This window comes from Oncorhynchus masou, chromosome 23 (assembly GCF_036934945.1).
Source record: "Oncorhynchus masou masou isolate Uvic2021 chromosome 23, UVic_Omas_1.1, whole genome shotgun sequence".
Lineage (NCBI taxonomy): Eukaryota > Metazoa > Chordata > Actinopteri > Salmoniformes > Salmonidae > Oncorhynchus > Oncorhynchus masou.
Genome location: NC_088234.1, coordinates 40,680,219 through 40,705,823, shown reverse-complemented (window position 1 = coordinate 40,705,823; position 25,605 = coordinate 40,680,219). Strand labels below are relative to the sequence as shown.

The 25,605-nt window shown below is 43.1% G+C and overlaps 2 protein-coding genes across 5 annotated transcripts; one reads left to right on the top strand and one right to left on the bottom strand.

Moving 5' to 3' along the window:
- The first annotated feature begins 3,673 nt into the window (after nucleotides 1-3,673).
- On the top strand, nucleotides 3,674-13,840 carry csgalnact2 (chondroitin sulfate N-acetylgalactosaminyltransferase 2). 3 transcript variants are annotated; one of them, XM_064932107.1, is made up of 10 exons: nucleotides 3,674-3,815; nucleotides 4,913-5,050; nucleotides 5,232-5,502; nucleotides 5,853-6,836; nucleotides 7,084-7,300; nucleotides 7,394-7,495; nucleotides 7,642-7,820; nucleotides 10,129-10,223; nucleotides 11,442-11,523; nucleotides 11,638-13,840. In XM_064932107.1, exons 4-10 carry the CDS (start codon nucleotides 6,185-6,187, stop codon nucleotides 11,928-11,930), a joined length of 1,620 nt encoding a protein of 539 aa, XP_064788179.1. In that variant the 5' UTR covers nucleotides 3,674-3,815; nucleotides 4,913-5,050; nucleotides 5,232-5,502; nucleotides 5,853-6,184; the 3' UTR covers nucleotides 11,931-13,840. The 3 variants fall into 3 exon arrangements, with proteins under 3 accessions (XP_064788179.1, XP_064788181.1, XP_064788180.1); XM_064932109.1 differs by lacking the exons at nucleotides 4,913-5,050; nucleotides 5,232-5,502; XM_064932108.1 differs by lacking the exon at nucleotides 4,913-5,050 and having other exon boundaries at nucleotides 5,232-6,836.
- A 245-nt stretch (nucleotides 13,841-14,085) lies between these two features.
- Nucleotides 14,086-25,537, bottom strand: sec23ip (SEC23 interacting protein). Of its 2 annotated transcripts, none has more exons than XM_064932104.1 (17): nucleotides 25,212-25,537; nucleotides 24,299-24,813; nucleotides 23,511-23,721; nucleotides 22,874-23,067; nucleotides 22,527-22,616; nucleotides 22,096-22,306; nucleotides 21,699-21,840; nucleotides 20,651-20,859; nucleotides 20,329-20,429; nucleotides 20,080-20,238; nucleotides 18,102-18,197; nucleotides 17,678-17,857; nucleotides 16,675-16,830; nucleotides 16,285-16,387; nucleotides 15,364-15,552; nucleotides 15,083-15,251; nucleotides 14,086-14,676 (listed from the first exon to the last, which is right to left on the bottom strand). In XM_064932104.1, exons 1-17 carry the CDS (start codon nucleotides 25,342-25,344, stop codon nucleotides 14,595-14,597), a joined length of 2,940 nt encoding a protein of 979 aa, XP_064788176.1. In that variant the 5' UTR covers nucleotides 25,345-25,537; the 3' UTR covers nucleotides 14,086-14,594. The 2 variants fall into 2 exon arrangements, with proteins under 2 accessions (XP_064788176.1, XP_064788175.1); XM_064932103.1 differs by having other exon boundaries at nucleotides 20,080-20,241; nucleotides 25,212-25,535.
- Between the last annotated feature and the right edge of the window lie 68 nt (nucleotides 25,538-25,605).

Sequence of the window (25,605 nt, the reverse complement as noted above, 5' to 3'; positions counted from 1 at the left end):
TGACACTGGTAAAGACTGGGATAAGTGGTTACCCTTTCTGCTTTTTGCTTACAGGGAGGTGCCTCAGGCATCGACAGGTTTCTCACCATTCGAACTCCTCTATGGATGGCCAGTGCAAGGACCACTGGACCTGCTGAAGAAGTGCTGGGAAGGTTCCCCAGTAGCTACCTCAGGACAGGGGATTGTCCAGTATGTCCTCCAGATGCGAGACAGGTTGGAACGGTACCGAGAGGAAGCTAGAGCAAACCTTCAGCAAGCCCAGAAGGCCCAGAAGAGAGGCTATGACCAGCACGCTCGCCACAGAGAGTTTGAGCCAGGACAGAAAGTCCTGCTCCTCCTTCCCTCGTCTACCAGCAAGCTCCTTGCGCAATGGCAAGGACCGTACCTAATCAGGAGGAAGATGGGCCCAGTGACCTACGAGGTGCTGCACCCGGACAAGGGTAAGAAGAAGCAAACCTACCATGTGAACCTTTTCAAGGCCTGGGAGGAGAAAGAGGAACTCTCCAAAGGAAAGTCCTTTCTGGTCCGCAGAGTAGAAGAGGATGAGTCGGATGGTGTCACAGAGGCATGGAAAGAACGAGCAGAAGTCATACTGGCTCACCTGGAAGAAGACAAGCAAGATGAGCTGAAGCAGCTGTTTGGCAAGTATCCGGCCCTCTTCAGTCAGAGACCAGGAAGAACCAAAGTCCTAGAACACGTCATTCGTTTGAAACCTGGCCAGAACCCTGTCCGCCAGCATCCTTACCGTGTGCCTGAGAGGCTGGTGGTAGCCCTCAAGGAAGAGGTCCACACCATGATGGAGATGGATGTTGTCGAGCCATCTTCAAGTGAATGGAGCAGCCCTATTGTCATTGTCCCAAAGAAGGATGGCTCTTTGCGCGTCTGCATGGACTTCCGTAAGGTGAATGCCATCTCCCAGTTTGATGCCTATCCCATGCCCCGCATTGACGACTTACTGGAGAGAATAGGTAGAGCTCATTACATCACCACATTGGATCTCTGCAAAGGGTACTGGCAGGTGCCCCTGGATGAACAATCCAAGGCCTACACTGCATTCCGGACGCCAATGGGCCTGTTCCAGTTCAAGGTCATGCCGTTTGGCCTTCATGGGGCCCCTGCGACTTTCCAGAGGCTGATGGACAAGGTCCTCCAGGACTGTGACGATTACTGTGCTGCTTACTTGGACGACGTGGTGATCTACAGCCACTCCTGGGAGGAGCACATACAGCATCTTAGCAGAGTACTGGGGAAGATCCATGAAGCAGGCCTCACGCTTAACCTCCTGAAGTGTGAGTGGGCGAAACAGGAGACAAAGTACCTGGGTTACCAGCTGGGTAAGGGTGAAGTTCGGCCTCAGGTGGAGAAAGTGGAGTCCATCAGGAATAGCCCTCGACCCAGAACCAAGACACAGGTGAAGTCCTTCCTAGGTCTGGCAGGGTGGTACCGGAGATTCATTCCACAGTTTTCGACCATCGCTGTCCCTCTGACCAACCTCACTTCGAAGGGGGCCAGCAACCCTGTGAAGTGGACTGAGGAGTGTGAGGAAGCCTTCATGACACTGAAAAACGACTGTGCTCATTCCCTGTTCTCCAGACCCCTGATTTTCAGAAGAGATTTCTCGTGCAGGTGGACGCTTCGGCTGTAGGAATTGGAGCTGTACTGGCCCAAGGGGAGCCAGGAGAAGAGCTTCCTGTGCTGTACCTGAGTCGGAAGCTGTTGCCCAGGGAAACCAGGTATTCTACAATCGAAAAGGAGTGCCTGGCTATAAAGTGGGCCCTAGATAGCCTCCGTTACTACCTTCTTGGGAGGGAATTTGACCTGCACACGGACCACAGAGCACTGACCTGGATCCAGACCATGAAGGACCGGAATTCTCGTGTGACCAGGTGGTATCTGGAGCTCCAGCCCTTCAGGTTCTGTGTCCGTCACAAGGCAGGAAAAGAGAATGTTACTGCGGACTACCTATCAAGGCTCCCGAACATGGTCGCTTCAGGAGAGGAGGAAGGTAATGTGACGTAGAAGTCCGTCACTGGCCGCGGGCAGCATTTGGTTCTTTAACGCACACACATATTCATCACTCCTCCCTGCGCCATTATAAGATAAGTTAACAATGTGGGTCGACACACAAATTAACTTCTGTCTTGGTGCATACATTTCACACTTGTCAATGCTCATATTTGAGAGATACAATAATTATTATACTTATCAATGTTGTGGATGAGCGCATTGTTTGTTTGTTCTGTTCCTCTCTCTCCATCTCTGTAGCTTCCGGGTATGCTGGAAAAGGACCCGAGCTAAGGGAATTGGGTTGGCTTTATAGTGCCTGTCCCAAATGGCTCATTAATGCATATGGGCATATTGAAAGATATTGTCAGTAATGATGTAATGTTGTAAATGTTATGTTGTGATATTGTTTAAAACCGTGTTGCAATGTATATCCTTTAGTATGTTTAGTTCATGGAAAATGTAGGTTTGTATTGTTAATTGATTAATTAATTAGGGTTAATTGTTCTGAGGGGAGGGGCTAGCCCTACAAAAGGAGCCTCTCTTTCAGTCATGGAAAGGCAGTTTGGATTGAGCTGTGGATGGGGCAGCATTGTTTTTAAGCTGTCCCATAAGGTAGACGTTGATGGCAGTACTGTTGTTTTTTGTTCCGGAATCACTTGTAAATAAACACCTTTGCACAGAAGAACTTTTGCGGTTCCGCCATCTTTTTATTTTGATAGAGGTTAGGTTATCCAGTTTAGCCTTCTGGCCTACTCTACGTGACAGGTAGCTATTCCTGTAAATCCACCATGTCCCCTCCCACCTCCAGTAGTTGATCTAGAAGTGTTGTAGAGACAACAGAAAGATAGGGAGGGTGTTGATCCATCTGATTTGTTTAAGAGAAGCCTAGACACTGTGTATCAGGATTTTGTGGCCATTTACAGATCATCTGGCTGTATATATGGCGGAGCTGATGACCATACTGTTGGCCTTGCAGTGGGTGGAGGAAGTCAAGACAGACAGAAGTAGTTATTTGCTCTGATTCATGTGCAGTGTTGATGAGTCTCCAGTCCTTTAGGTCACGTAGCAGACAAGATCTGCTTTATGAGGTGCTACAAACCCATGGCAGGATTAGACAGATGGGTATACAGATCCGATTTATTTGGGTCCCAGCCCTTGTGTTGGTGGAGGGGAACGAGGCAGTTGATGTACTGGCTAAACAAGCACTTGGTAGTGGGGATGTTGATGTTGTAGTTTCAATGAGCAAGGCAGAGGCAAAAAGCCTGTTATGGACAGTGATGGTGCAGAGATGGCAGGAGCAGTGCAATAGAGAGACTAAAGCAGGCATTTACTTCATGTTCAGAGGAAAGTTGTGGAGGGGAGGATGGCAGGAAGGGATAGAAGAGAGTGATTATTGCCAGGAAACAGAGACCGTGGAGCATGTATTGCTGCAGTATCAGAGGAAAGAGAGAGGCTGGGATCTAGTATGAGGGAGAAGTGGATACAGGAATTTAGTTTAAAGAGTATATTGACTAGAACTTCATTAGATATAGTCTCAAATATTTTGTTATATTTTTTAAGAGCAACATATTCTTACGAGTTAATTTCGCCCTGTCTATGGCCCTCCAGTGCAGTAGGTGACGGTAATGCACCATAACGTTGGATGTCAACCGCCGATAAACCACACCAAAGAAGAAGCTACAGAAACTATTTTGCGAAAGAACAGTTTTTTTCTCTCGATCAGTCCACTTTGCTCCGTGGCGTTGTTTAGAATAATTATTTTTGATGCTACTGCTTTTTAGTCCTTACACGGAGAGCTGAATATCTTGGTAAGTATTTGCAAAAATATAACGTTACTGTTCGAAGCAAATATTTCTCGATATACAGCTAGCTAGCTACACAATCGTTCCAACCGGCTCATAGCAAGCGGTTGTTTACACGTATCTAACGTTAGGTGTTAGCTAGTTTTCCAGCTAGCCAACTCTCAGGTCCCCTTTGTAGCTTGGTTGCTACAGTAGTTACCCAGCCACAAGCTCATTAGTTCGGTTAATGTTGTTGTCGTTGTATAGCTTGTTGGCTAACGTTAGCTACCTTCCTATATGTAATAGTTCCATAAGCAGACAGGCATTGCTGGACAGCCCTCAGATCGAGTCTTGAATAAAAACCACATCGAGGGAAAGTGGTTCAGGTGAAAGTCTATTCTCATAGACGTATAGTACCCGTCAAAAGTTTGGACACCTACTCATTCCAGCGGTTTTCTTTATTTTTTTTTTTACTATTTTCTACATTGTAGAATAGTAGTGAAGACATCAACTTTGAAATAACACTTGGAATCATGTAGTAACCAAAGAGTGTTAAAACAAATCAAAATATATTTTAGATTTCAGATTCTTCAAAGAAGCAACCTTTTGCATTAATGACAGCTTTGCACACTCCTGGCATTCTCTCAACCAGCTTCATGAGGTAGTCACATGGAATGCATTTCAATTAACAGGTGTGCCTTGTTAAAAGTTACTTTGTGGAATTTCATTCCTCTTAATGCGTTTGAGCCAATCAGTTGTGTTGTGACAAGTTAGGGGTGGTATTCAGAAGATAGCCCTATTTGGTAAAAGACCAAGTCCATATTATGGAAAGAAGAACTCAAATAAGCAAAGAGAAACGATGGTCCATCGTTACTTTAAGACATGAAGGTCAGTCATTAGGGAACATTTCAAGAACTTGAAAGTTTCTTCAAGTGCAGTCACAAAAACCATCAAGCGCTATGATGAAACTAACTCTCATGAGGACCGCAGCAGGAAAGGAAGATGCAGTGTTACCTATGCTGCAGGGGATGAGCTCATTGGAGTTACCAGCCTCAGATTGCAGCCCAAATAAATGCCTCACAGAGTTCAAGTAACAGACACATCTCAACATCATCTGTTCATAGGAGACTGTGTGAATCAGGCCTTCGTGGTCAAGTTGCTGCAAAGAAACCACTACTAAAGGACACCAATGAGAAGAAGAGACTTGCTTGGGTCAAGAAACACGAGCAATGGACATTAGCCTGGTGGACATCTTCCCTTTGGTATGATGAGATTTTTGGTTCCAACCGCTGTGTCTTTGTGAGTTGCAGAGTAGGTGAATGATCTCCACATGTGGTTCCCACCGTGAAGCATGGAGGAGGTGTGAGGGTGCTTTGCTGGTGACACTGTCTGTGATTTATTTAGAATTCCTGATTATTTAGGCTATGATTTGTTTTTCAACAGGACAATGACCCAAACCACACCTCGAGGGTGTGTAAGGACTATTTGATGAAGGAGAGTGATGGAGTGCTGCATCAGATGACCTAGCCTTCACAATCACCCGACCTCAACCCAATTGAGATGGTTTGGGATGAGTTGGACCTCAGAGTGAAGGAAAAACAGCCAACAAGTGCTCAGCATATGTGGGAACTCCTTCAAAACTGTTGGAAAAGCATTCCTCATGAAGCTGGTTGAGAGAATGCCAAGAGTGTGCATAGCAGTCATCAAGGCAATGGTGGCTACTTTGAATAACCTCAAATATATAAAATAGAATTTGATTTGTTTAACACTCTTTTGGTTATTATATGATTTCTTATGTATTATTTCATTGTTTTGTTGTCGTCACTATTTTTCTACAATGTAGAAAATAGTAAATACAAAGAAAACCCCTTCAATGAGTAGGTGTCCAAACCTTTGACTGGTACTATATGTAAAACATGAAATTCAAGTTCCTCTTTAAGTCATTGCTAGGTCAACAGTATGTTTATTGCACCAACAATTCCTTTCTTGCATAATTTGTTGACACCATATGAATATGACATGAATGAACAATGATTGCTGAATGAATGCTTTTTCATCTAAAAGGTTCTAAATCATGTGTACATGATCCAAATGGATTCCACTCGCAATGTAACACCTGCAAGAGAACAGGCAGATTGCGATCATCAAACAAGATGCACCAGCAGTGTTCCTGACTTTATCTGAATAATGTGACATGAATGAACAAAGTAGCTTTTTTTGTATAGCAGCACTCAAAACAAACGTCCACCTTGTTGTTAATCTAACTTGCTCATTAGAGGGGACCTTTTTAACATTCCTAGAATATGCATTGGACCTAATTCTGTCCAGCTTGAGGTAGATTTACCTGACGTGAAAGGGAGTGCAGAGTCGTCGCCCATAGACCGGATGCGAGCGTGATGCCCAGGCGAAGCTTTCCGCTGCAGGGACGGATGCGCTGGCTGTTCCTGGGGCTCGTCCTGCTGTTGGTCCTCTTCCTCTTTGCTTACTTGCTGGAGTGCACTCCCCCAGCTGATGTCAGCCTGGTCCTGCCTGGCTTGGGAGGGGAGTCCTATGGGAAGGAGTACTACCGTGCCCTGCTGCAAGAGCAGGAGGAGCACCACCTCAGCCGTGCCGCCAGCCTCAAGCGGCAGATCGCCCAGCTCAAGCAGGAGCTCCAGCAGATGAGTGAGAAGCTCAAGGACCTGCAGGACTGGAAGGAAGGCCTCGGGGTCCAGGGACTGGCTGAGACCAAGGACCAGGTGCCTGGGGATCTCCTTGAATTCCTCCACTCCCAGATCGACAAAGCCGAGGTGAACACGGGAGCACGGCTGCCCAGCGAGTACGCCCTGGTCCCCTTTGAGAGCTTCAACTCTGGTAAGGTGTATCAACTGGAGATGGGGTTGACCAGGCACCCAGAGGAGAAGCCTGTGCGGAAGGACCGCAGGGACGAGCTGGTGGAGGTCATTGAGGCGGCCCTGGACGTCATAAACAACCCAGACGAGGAGGATGGCCAGGAGGATGATGTACCCATGCAGAGGCAGGCGTACACTGAGAGCCACTTTACTGAGGGTAAGAGAGTTATACTGGGGTAATGTAACAGTGGTTCTCAACCTGATCCTGATGATAAGTTGACTGATTGCATGTGCTAGTGCTGCCAAATATCTGGAGGGGCTGAGGGCCAGAATGGGAACCCCTAATCCAGATCACTATCTGCTTGGTTCATGGATGCAAAAAATGATATCATCTTGCCTTTTAAAGTTGAACAATATTTGTTCCCTATGTTTGACAACTGTGATGTGTACCCTTATGTGGGCAGGGCTGTACAGAACAGAACGGGACAAAGGCACACTCTACGAGCTCTTCTTTGTAAAAGAGGACTCCGACAATTTCCGCCACGTTACTCTTTTCCGTCCATTCGGTCCTTTAATGAAAGTCAGGAGCACATCCGTAGAAACGTCCGGAGTCGTCATCAATATCATTGTACCATTGGCGGGCAGAACAGATGCATTCTCACAGTTCCTACACAACTTCAGGTCAGTGGTGGTGAGTCATGTGAAAATGGCAATATGTCGCCTATACCTACTATTTGTAAAGATTGTGTAATTTTTGTTTTTTTGTGATTGCAGGGAAGTTTGCATAAAACATGATAGGGAAGTGCATCTTACCGTGGTCTACTTTGGACAAGAGGGCTTACGAGAGGTGAAGTCTTATTTGGAAAAAATGTCCAGGTTTGTTTTTAATATGAATGAAAGGATATATGATGTGCTTTTGATATGATTTTACTGCTGGACATCTGTCACTTGTCTATGTTTCTAGTCTAGACGTTTTGTGCTCAAAACCACAGACAACTGAAATGACATTGTTGGTTTTGTAGGGAGGAGACTTTTTCCAACTACACCCTCATCCCAGTGGACGAGGAGTTTTCCAGGGGCAGGGGTCTGGACATCGGAGCCCGCGCCTGGAAGAAGAGCGACGTGTTGATGTTCTTCTGTGATGTGGATATCTACTTCACACGGGACTATCTCAACACCTGCCTCCTTCACACCGCTCCAAGTAGGTGCCTTCTATCAAAACATTGTAGCCTACACATTCCTGTTTCCTAGGGATATAACGATTCACATCGATCCCCGATTCAAATGTTTGAGATATGACTGCATCGGCCGCGGACCCGAAACCGATCCAAATTTTGCAACCGTCGGTAAGAGAAAATCGATTGAAACGGTACGAATCGTTGTTTTTGTTTGTTGTTGCTCCATATTACTTTCTACCTTCTGAAAATGCCTCGTGTTTTGTGACAGCTGATGCGCTCTCTCCTTCAGTGTCAAACTAAGCATGTGATTGTGTTGACAGTCAAGTCATTTTGCATGCCGAACCACCTCAGGGGAATATCAGTAGCCTAGTCAAACTGTGCACTGTGCCCAGCTTTGTGTGCTGGCCAGCGTGAGGTAGGTGGCCTGTTCCTGATCTGTATGGCACCTTCAGTGTTCAAATGCTAAAATGACTTGCGCAACATTAGGGTTTATTAGTTGCGTGACAACCCATGTCATTTGCTAGGTTATTGTTATCTATACATTGTTGAAAATGTGTTTTACCGGAATAAAAGTCAACTACTGGAGATGCAACTCTCATCTGGCTGTAGGCTACCTGTTGAACGGGCCTTAACAATATATTTTATTTAGATTGTTCAGGTTCACCATCAGCGTGTGTGTGTGGTAATTTTTAGATATATAGGGTAAAGTTGATCATTTCATAACGAGCACAGCAATCACTTTGCGAGGCGCACTGCATGGCCAAATTGGGAAGAGAAAAGAAGCTCACTAAACTTCCAAACGGTCAAAACCATTCAATTTTGAGATGGGGGTGGAATCCAAAGTTTTGCTATATATTCATTGGCTGTGTCATAGCTAATTTGAAAACGATAAATATTGATACATTACTAGCTCAAACACTTAATCTGCAAAAATGACAAGTTAATTAGTGAGTGATGGTGATTTCAGTACCAAAAAAACATATGCTACATTGCCCCCCCAGTCTGATAATGGAAGTGGGATGGTAGATGCCTAGTCTCCCTTATGGCTCAGGTCAGGTGCCTACATAGTACATACACCATAGACATATATCATTTACACAAACGCAGAACAGACACACAGAAGTCAGCTCAGACAGATCCAGCTCAGAGGCCCAGGTCATGATCTCTGTCGGCAGCCTATTTTAACTTAGAATGTAAAATGAATGTGTTTATGCATCAAATGGTAGTGCGTGGAATCGTATCATATCGAACCGATTCATTTCTTTCTCGAATCAAAACACACTGAATCATTTCAAACTAAAACGTATTGTTCCTGTATCGGAGCCCACGTACAGTGCATTTAAAGTATTCAGACCCCTTGACTTTCTCCACATTTTGTTAAGTTACAGCCTTATTCTAAAATGGATAAAATTGTTGTTTTCCTCATCAATCTACACACAATACCCTATAATGACAAAGCAAAAAATAGTTTAGACATTTTTGCAAATGTATTCAGGCCCTTTACGCCAGTACTTTGTTGAAGCACCTTTGAAAATGATGTGGATATATTGAAGCAACATCTCAAGGCATCAGTCAGGAAGTTAAAGCTTGGTCGGAAATGGGTCTTTCAAATGGACAGTGACCCCAAACATACTTCCAAAGTTGTGGCAAAATGGCTTAAGGACAACAAAGTCAAGGTATTGGGGTGGCCATCACAAAGGCCTGACCTCAATCCTATAGAATAGTTGTGGGCAGAACTGAAAAAGCGTGTGCGAGCAAGGAGGCCTACAAACCTGACTCAGTTGCACCAGCTCTGTCAGGAGCAATGGCCAAAATTCACCCAACTTATTGTGGGAAGTTTGTGCAAGGCTACGCAGAACTTTTGAACCAAGTTAAGCAATTTAAAGGCAACGCTACCAAATACTTATTGAGTGTATGTAAACTTCTGACCACTGGGAATGTGATGAAAGAAATGAAAGCTGAAATAAATATTTCTCTCTACTATTATTCTGACATTTCACATTCTTAAAATAAAGTGGTGATAGTAACTGACCTAAGACATGGAATTTTTACTAGGATTAAATGTCAAGAATTGTGAAAAACTGAGTTTAAATGTACTTGGCTAGGGTGTATGTAAACTTCCGACTTCAACTGTACGTATCGAATCGTCTTGAAAGAGAACGATGCACATCCCTACTGTTTCCAACATTCAAATTCTTTGGGTTTTTTCCATGAGTACTTAATGCGGGCAGTGTGTGACTTGTCATTTTTCTAAATGTGTACTATTGGTATTTTGCATGTAATTTGTACCAAAATATATTTCAACCCCTCCATCTTGTTTTCTTCTTGTAGACAAGAGAGTATTTTATCCAGTGGTTTTCAGTTTGTATAATCCTGCCATAGTCTATGGAAATCTGGAGCTGGCTCCCCCCATTGAAAGTCAACTTGTAAGTACCTGTAAAAATAGATGACCCAAAAAATATATACACTACATGACCAAAAAGTATGTTGACACCTGCTCGTTGAACATCTCATTCCAAAATCATGGGAATTCATATGGAGTTAGTCTCACCCTTTGTTGCTATAACAGCCTCCTCTATTCTGGGAAGGCTTTCCACTTTGCTGCAGGGACTTGCTTTCATTCAGCCATGGGCTAAGTGAGGTCGGGCACTGTGTTGGGCAATTAGGCCTGGCTCACAGTTGGTGTTCCAATTCATCCCAAAGGTGTTCGATGTGGTTGAGGCCAGGGCTCTGTGCAGGCCAGTCAAGTTCTTCCACACCGATCGACAAACCTTTTCTGTGTGGACCTCACTTTGTGCACGGTGGCATTGTCATGCTGAAACAGTCAAGGGCCTTCCCAAACTGTTACCATGTCATTGTCAAGATTTCCCTCCACTGGAACTAAGGGGCCTAACCCGAACCATGAAAAACAGCCCCAGACCATTATTCCTCCTCCACCAAAGTTTACACTTGACACTATGCATTAGGGCAGGTAACGTTCTCCTGGCATCCACCAAACCCAGATTTATCTGTCAGAGAACGTGTTTCCACTACTCGAGTCCAATGGCGGTGAGCTTTACTCCACTCCAGCCAACATTTTGCAATGCGCATGGTGATCGTAGGCTTGTGTGTGGCTGCTGAGCCATAGAAAAAGCTCCCGACGAACAATTTCTTGTGCTGACGTTGCTTCCAGAGACCGTTTGGAACTTGGTAGTGAGTGTTGTAACTGAGGACGGACAATTTTTACGTGCTTCAGCACTTGGAGGTCCTGTTCCCGTGTGGCCTACCACTTCGCAGCTGAGCCGTTGTTGCTCCTAGACGTTTACACTTCACAATAGCTGCACTTACAGGTAGGGGGCAGCTCTAGCAGGGCAGAAATTTTACGAACTGACTTGTTGGAAAAGTGGCATCCTATGACGGTGCCACTTTGAAAGTCACTGAGCTCTTCAGTACAGGCCATTCTACTGCCAATATTTGTCTATGGAGATTGCATGTCTGTGTGCTTGATTTTTTTTTACACCTGTCAGCAACGGGTGTTGCAGAAATAGCCGAATCCACAAATTTGAATGGGGGTCCACATACTTTTGTGTATATGTAGTGTGTTTAATTGTAACTCAATGTTTGCATTAGTCAACTTGCCAATGTCAAGTGTTCTTTTCGTATAGATTCACAAGAAAGATGCTGGATTCTGGAGAGATTTTGGCTTTGGAATGACATGTCAATATCGCTCAGACTTCCTTAATATTGGTAAGCCATGTTAACCGAGAAGTTTTGCTATGGTGTTGTGTGCTTTCTATGTATTTTTACTGTGACAATTCTATAAGCAAGATATCTTACTACCCCCTCAATTATATTTTCTAGGAGGTTTTGACCTGGACGTGAAAGGTTGGGGTGTGGAAGATGTCCACTTGTACAGGAAGTACCTGCGGAGCGACCTGATCGTGACGCGTACACCAGTATCTGGCCTCTTCCACCTGTGGCACGAGAAGCAGTGTGCAGACGAGCTGACTCCAGAACAGTATCGCATGTGCATCCAGTCCAAAGCCATGAATGAGGCGTCCCACTCTCACCTGGGCATGCTGGTGTTCCGCGAGGAGATCGAGAATCACCTCCGCAAGCAGGCCTATAAGACCCAGGGCAAAACTGAAGACTGAATTATGCCTTTTTGCTAGGCGGCAATCTTAGGTACTCTGCATCAGAACTCCTTGCTTTTAATTTTTTTTTTTTTTTTTTTTTTTTACAAATACAAGAACTGAGTTGCACATGCTGTTACTAACATGACTAAACTGCACTATACAGAAGACCTATTTGCACAAAATCCTGTTACATTTAACAGATTAGCTAAAGACACGTTTGGGAATGTACAAAAATGTACGTTAGTAAACGTGAAGCATCAACTTAAACAAGACTGAGAATGACACCACCTGCGTCAACACAAAAAGACTGATGGAACATATTTGAAGTTAGGTCATGCAAATTTCCCCATCTATCAAGTTAAGGCAATGTTCTTGCATGTGAGATCAAGCAATCAATGGACAGTGTTCTTTAAAAAAATGTATCCCTACAATAACTATACTGCCATAGTTTAATGTCAAGATTGATTAAGTTGTACAGTGATTTTAAAAGGGACCTTTGTTTTGATATGCTTTGTTGAAAGGGGAAATAAACACTGCCTCTGATTTATCAGCATCAAATGATTTACCCTATCGGTTTTAATTTAGTTTATTTGGGAAATGTACCAACCTGACTGGATTGTGACTGAAGAATTATCACATTATTAATCTAGCCTTTCATTAAATTGAACCTTGTAGCCACTCAATGATGTGGTCAATCTTAAATGGAATGTATAAGTCATTGTTTTATTGGTTTTCAGCCACGGATTGTCATACTTTGTCTAAAATAGAGGATATTAAAAGATATATCCCTCCTGAAGCCATTGATAGTTATGAGACTTGGGGCTCTTCAATCACTGAAGCGTTACAGATTGCGAGATAGGAAAGGTATTTGCCGTATGCAGGCTCCTTAACACGGAAACATTGCCTTTTAAATTTCAATCGGGTTGTAACGCTGCACTTCCGCGATAAGATTTGAATAAACCCAAACTAATTGCGCGATAGAAATGTAAAGTTAATTTCCGATTTATGCAGTGTTTACCCTTAATGCAGTCTCCGCTAAGGGGGAAATTGCCTTAACATTTCAATCACGTGGTACTTCTGTGATACAGACTTGGTTTAAACGTAATAATTCCGTGCAGAAGCGTTCCAAAATAAATGTACCGGAGTGTTAGCAAAAAAGACGTGTGTTAGCAGTAAATTAAGTTCGCCATCAAAGTGGACAATAAACACAAACGTAGCGAATTTCAGATAACTACCCAGCAAACAGTTTGTTTTAATTTCATTCTATACATTTAAATGTTTTCAGATCTACAGCCATTATTACTTGATGTCACATTTTCAATGCTAATCCTGAAGAATCAGCAACCGTGCTGGGCCAATGAATGTGTTTATTTTCTAACTGCCACATTATTAATGTATTTTTTTCGACCTAGGGTACGGATTGAATAGAGCCCTGAATCAAATCAAATTTATATAGCCCTTCGTAAATCAGCTGTACAGAAACCCAGCCTAAAACCCCAAACAATGCAGGTGTAGAAGCACGGTGGCTAGGAAAAATTCCATGGAAAGCCCAAAACCTAGGAAGAAACCTAGAGGAACCAGGCTATGAATGTCGGCAGGTACCATTTTTTTTTCTTCATCTTTATTGATATAACATTACTTGGAACTACCCACTGAAGTGTAAAAAATGTGATGGTAATTTAGATTTACATAAAGTCCAAAGGAGCAAGCAAAACATGTTTGCGATTAAGTAACAGGGTTGCATTCAGTATGACAGAACAGTGTGCAATGTTGAATTCAACGAAAACGGCATTGTACTGAATGACCAGTTGAAAAACTATGATCAAGGTGGCCCACCTTTTTGTATCAAACATGAGTCATGACTGCCTTCGAGTTTCTTTCTGTTAAATGCTTATTTTCTCATTAAACATTGCTCTCCCTCTATACAATAGGTTTCCAGTCTTTGTTCTTGAATGCCTCAGAGCTCAATCTTTTCCTGAACACAACTGAAAAACAAGTATTGGTCGTCTTTTCTCTATTTAAGCAAACCAAAACACACACATCGTAAAGCAGAAAGTGAATGCTGTCTTTTTCTACCCAGACTTAAGAGGATATGTGGCAGTCTTACCTGTGCAGCAAATCGACAAAAATTCAACAAAAAGCACCGAAGACTGAAAATAAGTCACAAATAATGTGAAAGTAAATGGTTTATTTTACGGCTATTGTTAAACATAAAATACATTTGAGGTAAATACTTAAATTAGCAGTTTCTGTGATTTCTCTTGTAAATGTTTAATTTCATATAGTTCAGCAAACCTCACCATTTCTATAATTTAGGTTATAAAATGTTTATTTCAAACACGTGGTCTTGGAATCCACTAATTTGATCTATTTTCTTAATTTAAGACAAAGGGCATATTACAAGCATATTCATCCTCATACAATAGACTGAGAATAGAAAATCAATGAAAATTAATACTAAACAAAAGAAACATAAAATATCAAATCAAAAAGCATTGACATGGACAAACCTGATGGGGAGTATGAGGGTTTCAGAAAGGTTTATTTTTCACTCCAACCAATCCATTAACCCAGTGGAAACGGGCCTGATCACTGCATTCACCATTCTATTTCACTTACGTGCAGTGAAACGGAATGAACGCAGCGATCAGAGTGGTCCCACCAGGTTACCAATCCATTGCATTAATGTAAAATCTGTTCTGGATTTATCCCCATGGTCTTGTAGATCTCTTTAAGGAGTAGTAGGGCTGTGTCTTCAGACTCCCTGTGGAAAAGAAAGGAACTAATAAATCAATGTCTGCAGACAGAATTATTTTTCAAACAAGAATACCTCAACTCAAAAATAGATCAGCTGTGGAGAGAAGACAAAACGTAATCCAAGCCTTGGAGCAGGTCTTAAGTCTCCGGTTCAAAACTCAAGCAGTAGACACAAAATCAGAGGTAAAGCTATTGAGAATAATATGACAACATTTTCATCAAATGATATGGCTAAACTGCAGCTATAAACAACCACACACAAGTATGACCTCATATGGAGTACCCAAAGGGCAGAAGGAGATGATTGGCTGATCCAGCCATGAAATGTATTCAACAGTGCGCGTTGATCAACATTTCTGTTTCCACCTTAACATAAAAAGGGCCAAAGTAAGCAGCAGAGCTGATTTTCATACCAGTAGCACAGGTGACTCTGCAGGGCGAAGAGGTACTCGTTGAAGCTCTCGATGGGCTTCTCCTGTAGGACATAGTCGATGCGGTTCCCCCCATTCAGCATGCCTATTTTCACCTGGGGCTCTTCTTCTCTCAGCAGCTCAGGACTCTCCACTATCCTGTGTTCTGCGACTAGCCAACGTTTTGACGTTTAAATAAAGTTGTTTTTTTAAAGCAAAGCCCTATCCAAATAAACCGAAAGAGCAATATTTCACAAGTTTTTTTAAATCGCTCTTATACTCACCATCACTGTGTGCATGCTTCTCCTCCTCCTCCTTGATCTGATTGGCCACCATAGCGAGCTCGGCTGCCAGCTGGGCATTGGAGGTGTGAGCACGAGCAAAGTCGTTGAGGGTCTGCCAGGCACTCTTCAGGGAGCTGATGAAGCCGTGCTTCAGGTCTGAACCCATGCGGGAGAGACTCTCCTTCAGCTCTGCCACACACACACACAAAACAATCCATGATTGTAAAACTCACTGACGAATTAAACATACTACACTTTGGAATCCTGGTCTTTCAGGACTGCTCTTTGTGTTCTGTTGGTGAGGTTTCACTCTGCCAAGATCTGAGTCATTGTATTTGATTTACTTCTTGTAATTAACCAGTGTTTCCACTAGGATTTTTTCCCCAGCAGTGGTGGCAGTATGGTAGTAGGTGCCAGGTGCACCGGTTTGTGTCAAGAACTGCAATGCTGCTGGGTGTTCCTAGCTCAACAGTTTCCTATGTGTATCAAGAATGGTCCACCACCCTAAGGACATCCAGCCAAGTTGACACAACTGTGGGACACAGAGTCAACATGGGCCAGCATCCCTGTGGAAAGTTTGACATCTTTTAGAGTCCATTCCCCAACGAATTGAGGCTGTTCTGAGGGCAAACTGGGGGGGTTGCAACCCAATATTAGGAAATGGTTCTTAATGTTTTGTACACTCAGTGATATATATATATAATTTAAAAAATATATATATATTTTTTTGCAGTGGTGGCCACCGCTGCTAAATAAATATAGGGGAAACACTGTTCACTTCCTCGGAGACCAGGGTCTGATTAGTCATTTTCAAAATGGGAAGAGACAGTGATGACAATAGTAGGGTTCCCCTGCCGATGGTAATTAATAGAATATTAATCTGAAGATAAAATAGCCGGTGGTGAATCTATAGTTCCTTACCAAGATGCAGCCTCTTCCTCCCTTTGTGATGTGGAATCAGAACCGGTTTCAAGTCCAGGTCTGGCAGGATCATGGGCTCAATCCTGTAAGCAACTGGGTCCAGCTAAAACAAACAGTTCGAGCAAACAGATATTTTAACATTTTAAAAAATACATTTATTACACCCTTCCATATCAATTCATGTATTTGCTTCCCTGATCTACTTTAATTAAACACATTGGCATTAACCATGTCATAGTTCAATCAAATGTATTTAAAAGGTCCTTTTTACATAAACAGTTGTTGCAATGTGCTTTATAGCTGACAGATGCATATCCTGTCACATACAGTATGTCATCTGTATGCACACACATACTCCGCCCAGAACACTTGTGAGGAAGATTGGCTAACCGGATGGTAGATGTTGAAGAATCCCTTGCAGGTGGGTAGCTGGTAGTTCTCCTCGATCTTCTCCAGGCCTCGCACTGTGAGGAACATCCCTATGGGAGATCCCAGGGCAAAGAAATTCACCGGCTCAAAGTCCAGAGTGTGGTACACCACCGACACCTATGGGGCAGAACACAAACACCAGACAGTGCTTTTACATGTGCCCTGATGAAAATGTATGCTTATGCATGACATTCCAGAAAGGCTGTAGACTAACGTCGTTACTCCACACTGATGTCATGGTGTAGGGCCGGGATCAGATCAGCGGAAACCTGCGCTAGCTGACAAATGTATAGCTTTTCATTACTTTTGTTTAGGCGTGTCGGATGTGTAACTTGATCGCCACTAATAAAAAGCATATAAACATTCTCTCACATTACTTTTAGAGTGATATTTAGTTTTCAACAGCGGATATTTGTATCCATTTGCTGTCGGTCTCTCCTACATTTGCTTTGATCTCCAGCTGTCCCATAATAATGAACGTGTCATGAGGAGACAAGAGGGGCAGGCAGCGTTTCTCAGCTAGTCGAATCATGAATCAGCTGGCATCATTTTTATGGATATATACAAAGATGTCAATTGAAAAATGGTGAAAGTTTGCAGTCTTTCCAGCTTCCGTTTGAAGTGATTGTGTTGGCGGTGCTGTTGGCTAGCACCTCTGAACAACAGTGTCCTGACGAGTGAGCCCATTTTCTGTGCCAGGTGAAATCGTGCCTCATTAGCTCATTGTTATGGATGTATCCAAATTAATGTCACTAGATAGCAACATTCCAGTATTCAAACAGCCGTAACACAGCTGCGACTCCGTGCATCCAACTGCAATGTCTGCAATCGGTAACACCAGGAGCAGCTTGAGGATTTGACAGCTCTAACGCAGTTACACCTTCGACACTGCCTAAGCAAAAGCAACAAAAAGTTAGGCGGGTTGCGCTGATCTGATTGAATCCTGGCAGAGGTTTAGGCTTACCTGTCCAGTGCCAACTTTGAAGTAGTTGTAATCCACATGGACGGACGAGTAAGTCCCGCCAACAGGAAGCTTCGAGGTGCCGGGCCCTGGGAGGGACTCACTTAATTGGGCGGGGACAACCTCTTGACTGATCACCTTCACTTCTGCTGCCTTCTTATCTTGTGCTGCCTGACTTGTTGCCTGACGAAAGGAGTCCCGAAGATAGAAGGCACACGAACACAGAAGATTATGTTCAGTTGACACAGTTTTAGCCATCACTGGGTTGTATTCAGTACGGCACACTGTAGTGAAACATTTTGGAATAGATCAAATGTTCTATTCTAATTGTATTCTAAGTTCAGGTAGTACCGGCCCATTTCAAAACTTTTTCTTCCTGTTGAACACAACATTGGTGTCTGAGAGACAAAGACGATTAAATGCTCACCTGCTTAATTGCTCTTTCTTTGACAAATTTAGCCATTTTCTTCCTTGGCCCCAATGGAATGCCCATCTCTTTCAGGTCCTCAACTGTGCACATAAGCTAACAAAATATAGAAAAGACAGTGAGATTTGGACCATAGATTGTAATCACCAATTCTAGGAAATGGCCTCGGGAAGCATTGTAATACAATTGAATCATTTACTTTCCATTTCTGAGAAATTTCACTCAAAAGTCAGTTATTTTCAGGCCTCAAATTTGTTTGTTTTTTACCCAAGGACATTTGTTTTGTAGATCCATATAGCAAAATCCAAAATAAATGTTAAAGATGAGCACCGTAAAATTGTCTTTTATCTGTAAAATTATCTTTTACATTCATTTGAGATATGAATCATTTAGGCATTAAGCTGGATCTGCACAACCAATGCTGTGGCATGTGGACTCACCTTGACTTTTGAGGTCTTAAAACATCTGACAAATGATTATTTTGGAGTGTAATGTCTCTTTAAGTGTCATAAGCAATATGAAATTTGCAATATTCCCAGCAAATTTCAGGCCTGCTGAGCGCAAACTTGAAAGTGGTGCAATTTCCAGGGTGCGTTTACTGTGAATACGGAGGCTGCACCCGCTTTAAGTTAGTTTTAACAGTGGTCAAGTAGGCTACTGTGGCTACTTGATCACAATGTAGGCCTACCAGAGTGGCCTACCATAAACTATGGAGAAAATGCATTTCATAACATTTTAACATGGAAATAGCTGTTCTATCATTCAGCCTACAGTAGCAACCAATGTGTGGTGTTCAATGTAGGCCTACATTCCATGAGACTTGAAAAAAACATGCAGGGCTTGACATTAACCTGTTTATCGACTTGTCCTTCAGAAGGGGATGTGACTGAAGGATGTGACTGAAAATGCTGTTGTGTTGTTTGATGCAAGAAACCACTTTACAAAATAAAATGCATCATTACTCCCATACCACTATTACAGAGAATCAGACAAATTATGCTACCTTCTGCCTATTGACTACTTAGTTTATTCATACCCGTCTCAAAATACAACACTGCCCGTTTAAGACAACAAAAAAAAGCTCTTTACTTGACCTGCATTTCAAAGATGCTCTTGCAGGAAGCAATCATTCCTCAATTGCTGACTACAAATTATCTATAACGGCTAATAACTCACTAACTAGGAAACAAATGTGCATGTCGCTACACGTACCTCTCGCTTTGATCTAAAAACAAGTGCAACTAACTCATGACCGCTCATGCTGTATACACAGTCCAGTTCAAAGTGAATGGCACAGATCCATATGTGGCAATGGTCTATTTGCATCTAGCCCTACTGCATTTCTGATTGGTTATTGCGTACCGGTTTGTGTAGAGTATGGGCCTGAGTTGTGCCTGTCAATGCAATATAATCCTACTCCGATGCGTTCTGCCTACAATCTCTTGCATAGTTAGTTTCACATACTAATAAGTCTATCATCGTTTTTTTAGTTTTGGTATGTTGCATTGAAAGTGGCTAACATTGTGTTGATTCGATCACAATTCTCACAGAAAAGGGAAACGTTGATAGTGTCAACTAACGGGGAAAAGAAAGGTGGGTAGGGGCGGCTGGTAGCCTAGTGGTTAGAGCGTTGGGCTAGTAACCGAAAGGTTGCTGGATTGAATCCCCGAGCTGACAAGGTAAAAATCTGTCATTCTGCCCCTGAGCAAGGCGCCAAAGACGTTGATGTCGATTTAAGGCAGCCCCTGCACCTCTCTGATTCAGAGGGGTTGGATTAAATGAGGAATGCATTTAGTTGTACAACTGACTGTTGTACAACTCCCCCTTTCCTTTCCCCTGAAGTTCAATCTTGTGCTTCTCTGTGCTCGCTGATATTTATTCTGTGAAGCAGCTTAATGGGAACATAGGTCATAAGAATTGAAAGTAAATATTAATAACTACAGTATATGGGTTCATGACAAGCAGGGAGGGTTCTTACAAAAGATTCAAGGTCAATCTTCTCCTGTTCTAAAGTGCTCTGGTACTCAGACAGGCCCAGATGTTCCAGCGATGCAGAAAGATCGGCAAACTCCTCCCCTTCCTCCTTAGGCTCCTCCCCCACAACCTCAGGTGACGTAGCAGCAGTGGGGGGAGTCACCTGCTTTAAGGAGAAGAGGGATTGTTACACTCTCTGGTGTCACTGAAATAATGAAATAAACAAATGTTTGGATAGCTATGGACCTAATACCTGTTTGTTGCCTGCAGGGTGGCCCCCATTTGCAGTTGACATGGTTTGCAAAGGTGAGACATTCTTCTGGTTTGACAGCAAGTCAAAAAGTATGAGGGAACCTGCAAACACACAGAGAGACAGGTTTGTCCAAATCTTTCTCACATGACTTAGCTAAAAGTATGAACACTTGGGGCTGGTTTCCTGGACCCAGATTAAGCCTAGTCCTGAACTAAAAAGCACTTTCAATAGAGATTCTCAATTGAACAAAGTTTTTTTAAAGACAGCACTAAGATTTAATCTAGGTCTAGAAAAGTGGCCCTTGGTGTCTGGCTGTTTGTACCTAAACTGTGTCCGGATACTGAGACGCCTCCGGTGAAGTCTGGATTCCGCTGCATGAACAGGGCATAGATCCTGTTAATCTCCAGGGCAACTGTGTCCATGATGGTCTGGCAGTAGGTGGGACTGTTGTAGAACAGCACGTCTAAAAGGGTCTCGTTAGTGAAGTGACGCAGACGACCCGTGCTGGGAAGGGTGATCTTCTTTATCCTCCTAAAACAACAGTAGGAAATGGATTGAGTCAGAGTGGGAGAAATTGGCTGTGTCTGATTTACAAGCGCTCAAATCCTTGCTTCCTCAATTCCTCTCAAAGCGTATTGGAGGACAGGATCTGAGGTCCCTCCCATGGGCGGAAGCATTAGCAAGGATTTGACAGCTAGTAATGTTCTCAGACACAGCCATTGTGTCGTTTCATTTGTAAAAGCTTGCCGCTCACGTCAGCACAGATTTTTCGTGTTACAATATCATTTCCCTATCCCACAAAGAACAGGACGTATTCCCACGTGTATGAAAATTCCATTATGGTTCACTTCCACCTGAGACTTTCCCCACACCAGTTTTTTGCAAATGTTTACAGTACATTCGGAAAGATTTCAGACTCCTTCCCCTTTTCAATATTTTGTTACGTTACAGCCTTATTCTAAAATGGAATAAATATCCTCATAAATCCACACAGAATACACCAAAATGACAAAGTGAACTATTTAATCAATTTTAGAATAAGGCTGTAAAGTAACAAAATGTAGAACAAGGGATCTGAATACTTTCCAAATGCACTGTATGTTAATATAAGCTCTAGTGTTACTTTTCAGGAATTTCTTTTCCATCAGGAGCTTGACACTGAAGTCTTGGGGCGAGCAGAATGTGAGAAGGTGTTAAGCGTGGAAGTTGTTAACCCATGTTCACAGTTGGCCATTATGTTGACGCAAGCAGAAAAGTACCAGTGGCCTGGCCTTGGCTCCCAAGTCAGAGCAGGTCCAAGGCCCAGTGAGACACCAGAGCCGGGCCATGGAAGTGGAAACAGAAGTCGGAGCCTTTTTTCGTCTCCTCACCTGTCCACCCCAGTGGCGTCCCCATGCAGGGCCGTGTGCCACTGAACAGGAAGGAACTCCACTCGACTGATAACACACTCGTCCTGCGCCTTCTTAAAATGACTCTGCAGCAGCTTCAGGGAAACACTCCGGAAGTCATCCACTGTGAACACAAGCAACACAAATTTCTAATACTCCATCTGGGTTAGTATGGAGCAGTAAATGGATATTCTACACAGTTACATTCAATACACCTTAGGGGCATTTGCTGGGCATAGTAAGAAACACCATGACAGGCAGAACATACCACAACCTATACCATTCATGGCATAAACAAACATCCATAATATTATATGAATATAGAGCTGGGTAATAATGGAGACTTAATGAGCCATGTGGAGCGATAGATCACACATACCACACTCCACCATGCTCCTAAACCTCAGGTCACAGACTGGACCGATGCCATGCACCATGAACACCAGGTGATCCACCTGAGGGAGCTCCCCATCGGGAACTTCATCATGATCATCATCAATGCCCCTCTTGACCACCCTGGGTCTGGTCTGTCCATCCTGGGTTGTACCCCACTCGTCTGGCATGGCGGATGGCTGGAATTGCACGATCACCTGTAGAAAGACAAAAATAACCTCACAAACTAGAAATACAGTCGCTTCTGGTTCGGCAAAACAACAAAGTCCACTCAAAACCATGATATGGTGTTCACGATTGGAAACTACCTGGTGCTTGTTTTCATGAATTTCAAAGAAACAAAGAAGTTATTATTATTTAATATTTTAGTAAACACCTGGTTATTATGCATTGTAAAATTAAGTCATACAAACATACCTTTGGATTGTGCATGACAATTGTTTCCCCCGATGGGAACTCCAGTCGACGGTGCCATTGGTTGGTTGACACCGCTTTCTTATATTCTCCCTACATAGAGAAGACAGAATATTAAACTCTCGGTCCACTTTCAGGGCTAAAACCCAACACACCCCATTGCTCAGCTGTATTCTAATCTGGGTAACAGTGAACCCTGGGTCTTGTTCGTTAGGGCACACTGTAGTAAAATATAGTAAAACATTTTGCAATGGAAATCGAACACAGGACATTTTCTTTCAATTGCGTGCCCAAATGAACACGACCCTGCTCCTGTTTTTTTTTGTTTTTTTTACATTGATGGGACCAACCTCTAGCTTCTCGCTGAACTCCTCTGAGTAGGGGATGAAACGGCTGTCTGTGTCTCCTTTGTAGAACCAGGTGCAGCGCCGCACCTCTGTAGGTTCCTCCTCCCAGAATACAGCTGTACGTATGCGGTCATAGAGCTGCACGTCATAGCGCCCTCCTTCTGTGCACACAATCACATTCTCAGGGTCTGGTTGCACTGGAGAAGAATGAAAAAAATGTAATCATATTAGATTCGATATTGTTTGCTTCTCAGATTTTTGCTTTACGTACAAGAAAACACATTGCGACTCACAACAAAAAGATATGTCTAGCCTAACATCAAACATACAAATGAATGAAAAACTAAACAGAAAATGACAACAGACTTTTGTGAGATGATTATGTATCTGTGAGTGTGCATAAATTAGGGTAGAGTTTACTAGGGTGCGCTACAAATAATGTTTCAAAACATTTGTGCAACGTTTGGTGCCTAATGAACATGCCACATATTTCAAAATTGCTCTGTTTAAACAAACATGTTTTACAAATATCTAGGCCTACATAAAGAGAGCTATGCAAAGTCAACTTGGATACCTAGAATATAAAATGGCTCTGATGATACGTTTTTAAAAATAGTAGAAATCACATCATTCATCTCACCTGAATTGTAGATCTCCTCCAGTTGAATGGAGTCCAGGATACTAAAGGGAAGCCAGACACTCTTGGACTCCACTTGTTTGCAGAAGAACCAGTGAGGCTGGACAGCCTCATACACGTTATATTGTATAATTTGATTGGCTGGAACCAGTGCTCCAGCAGTGGTGGAGTGATGGGTCATAGGGGGCGGCCCCTGAATCTGTGTGGGAGGGGGCTGAAGAGAGAGTTAAAGGGAAAGTTAGCTTTATTTTTTTTACAACCAAATCTTTATTTTTGATGTAAATGAAATGTTATAGAGGAGTCCAGACATTTTCTTTGCAATTTAATTCGTTTTTGAGAAACTTACCCCAACCAGCGATTCACTTCGCAACAAAATGGAATATAACGTCACGCATAAAGTTGGGAATAAAACAATGTCATGTGCAGAACATCTAAAGACCTGCATCACTTTACTGAGAGCTTTTCAATTTCTAAAAGGACGTATTTGGGTGTTTTTGGAGCATTTGTTCATGTTTTTACAGAGCCCCCGTACTGCACAATGAGGATGAGGAAGCAAATCGCTGGTTGGGGCAAGATTTCTCAAAAACAAGTCAAATCGCAAACAAAGTGTCTGGAGCCATCTACAACAATCCATACAAAATGCTGATTTGGTTGTAAAAAAGCTAAATTCTCCTATAAGACATTTAGAGACATTTATATTAGCCTGATTGCCAGTAGTTTAATTCATCTTAAAAATAAGAGGTTCACACCATTCACTACTAAGCAATAAACAGAGTGGAGTTGTTGTTTACCTTTGTGTATGTGGAGGGTGCCGATTGGAATGTTGGCGCTTGAGAGCCCATAGTGTAGGGATTTTGCTGCACCGGTGGGCTGGATAGTGACTGGACCTCTGGAGCTGGCATATAGGGTTTGGCTCTGCTGCTGAGGGGTGTGTGACGGTATGGATTATAACTCTGATCGGGGGCTTGTGGAGGGGGCGGGGTCACTGTGTTAGGGGGAGGAGTGTATCTTCCCATGGGGTTCTGGTAAACAACATTGCCAAATGGCTGTGGCACATTAGGGTTGGTTAGTGGGATAGGGGGTGTTGGGGCCATGCTGGCAACAATGGGGACAGAGGTTGGTCCAGATGTCACAGGGGCTACTGATAGTGATGCTGGGGGTGGACATGCAGGCTGATGTCCAATGGAGGCAAATGGGTCACTGCTGTTCACGGGACTGGAGAAGTAGCTGAATGTGGACGGCGCTGGGGCATTTCCAGAGGTCTGGCCAAGAAAGCTGTCTTCTTCTCCGACATCTGCAGAATCATCTAGGAAAAATAACAGAAATATTGAGCAACTGAGTTACTGCAGTATATTTGAACTCGTCAACAGTCTAACTGTGAGCAATGTCAAGAATCCAATGTTAATCCACCCTTTTGAGAGCCTCAACTCTGACTTACTAACGACAAATCAGACGAAACAAGGTTTATGTTCATATGAGTTTTGTTGACCTGACACTGCTGTAGCAAATATTATTATTTTTATTTACTAAGATCCCACAGAAACATCTTGATATCTATTAAACTGCAGGGATTTACAATTATTCAAATGTATAATGGGCTTGTTGGCAGCGAAGTAGCTAGCAGCTAGCTAACGTCGTTAGATAGCTAAGTTAGCTGTCATGTTTGTCATAGGTGCCCTGCTGTGGCCCTCGCCATTATCTTACCTCCTGATAACACCGCCGGACCACTGGCCTGACTGACAGGTATGAAAGGTAGGTTGAAATTGAACTCCGGTGCCGCAGAAAACAGTAAATTTGCGCTGGAATTTGGCACAGTATTGGTTTTCCTATCAGCCATTGCCACCCCAAATTACACGTAGCCAAGCTTATTTTACAGCCAGAGCAGCATAACTTCACCAACCGGATCTCAGACGTGGTTCTCGGTGATGGCGTTTGGATAAGTTCACTGATCTGTAATACAAGTCATAAGGTCAAGTATTCCTCGTTGAGTTGGTGCTGATTGTAATCAGCTCAACGAGTCTCCGCAAGTTATTTGCGTTCATGATGGACCGGTAACGAAATGAAATATGAGTAAGATTCAGTGCTGCCATCTACTGCT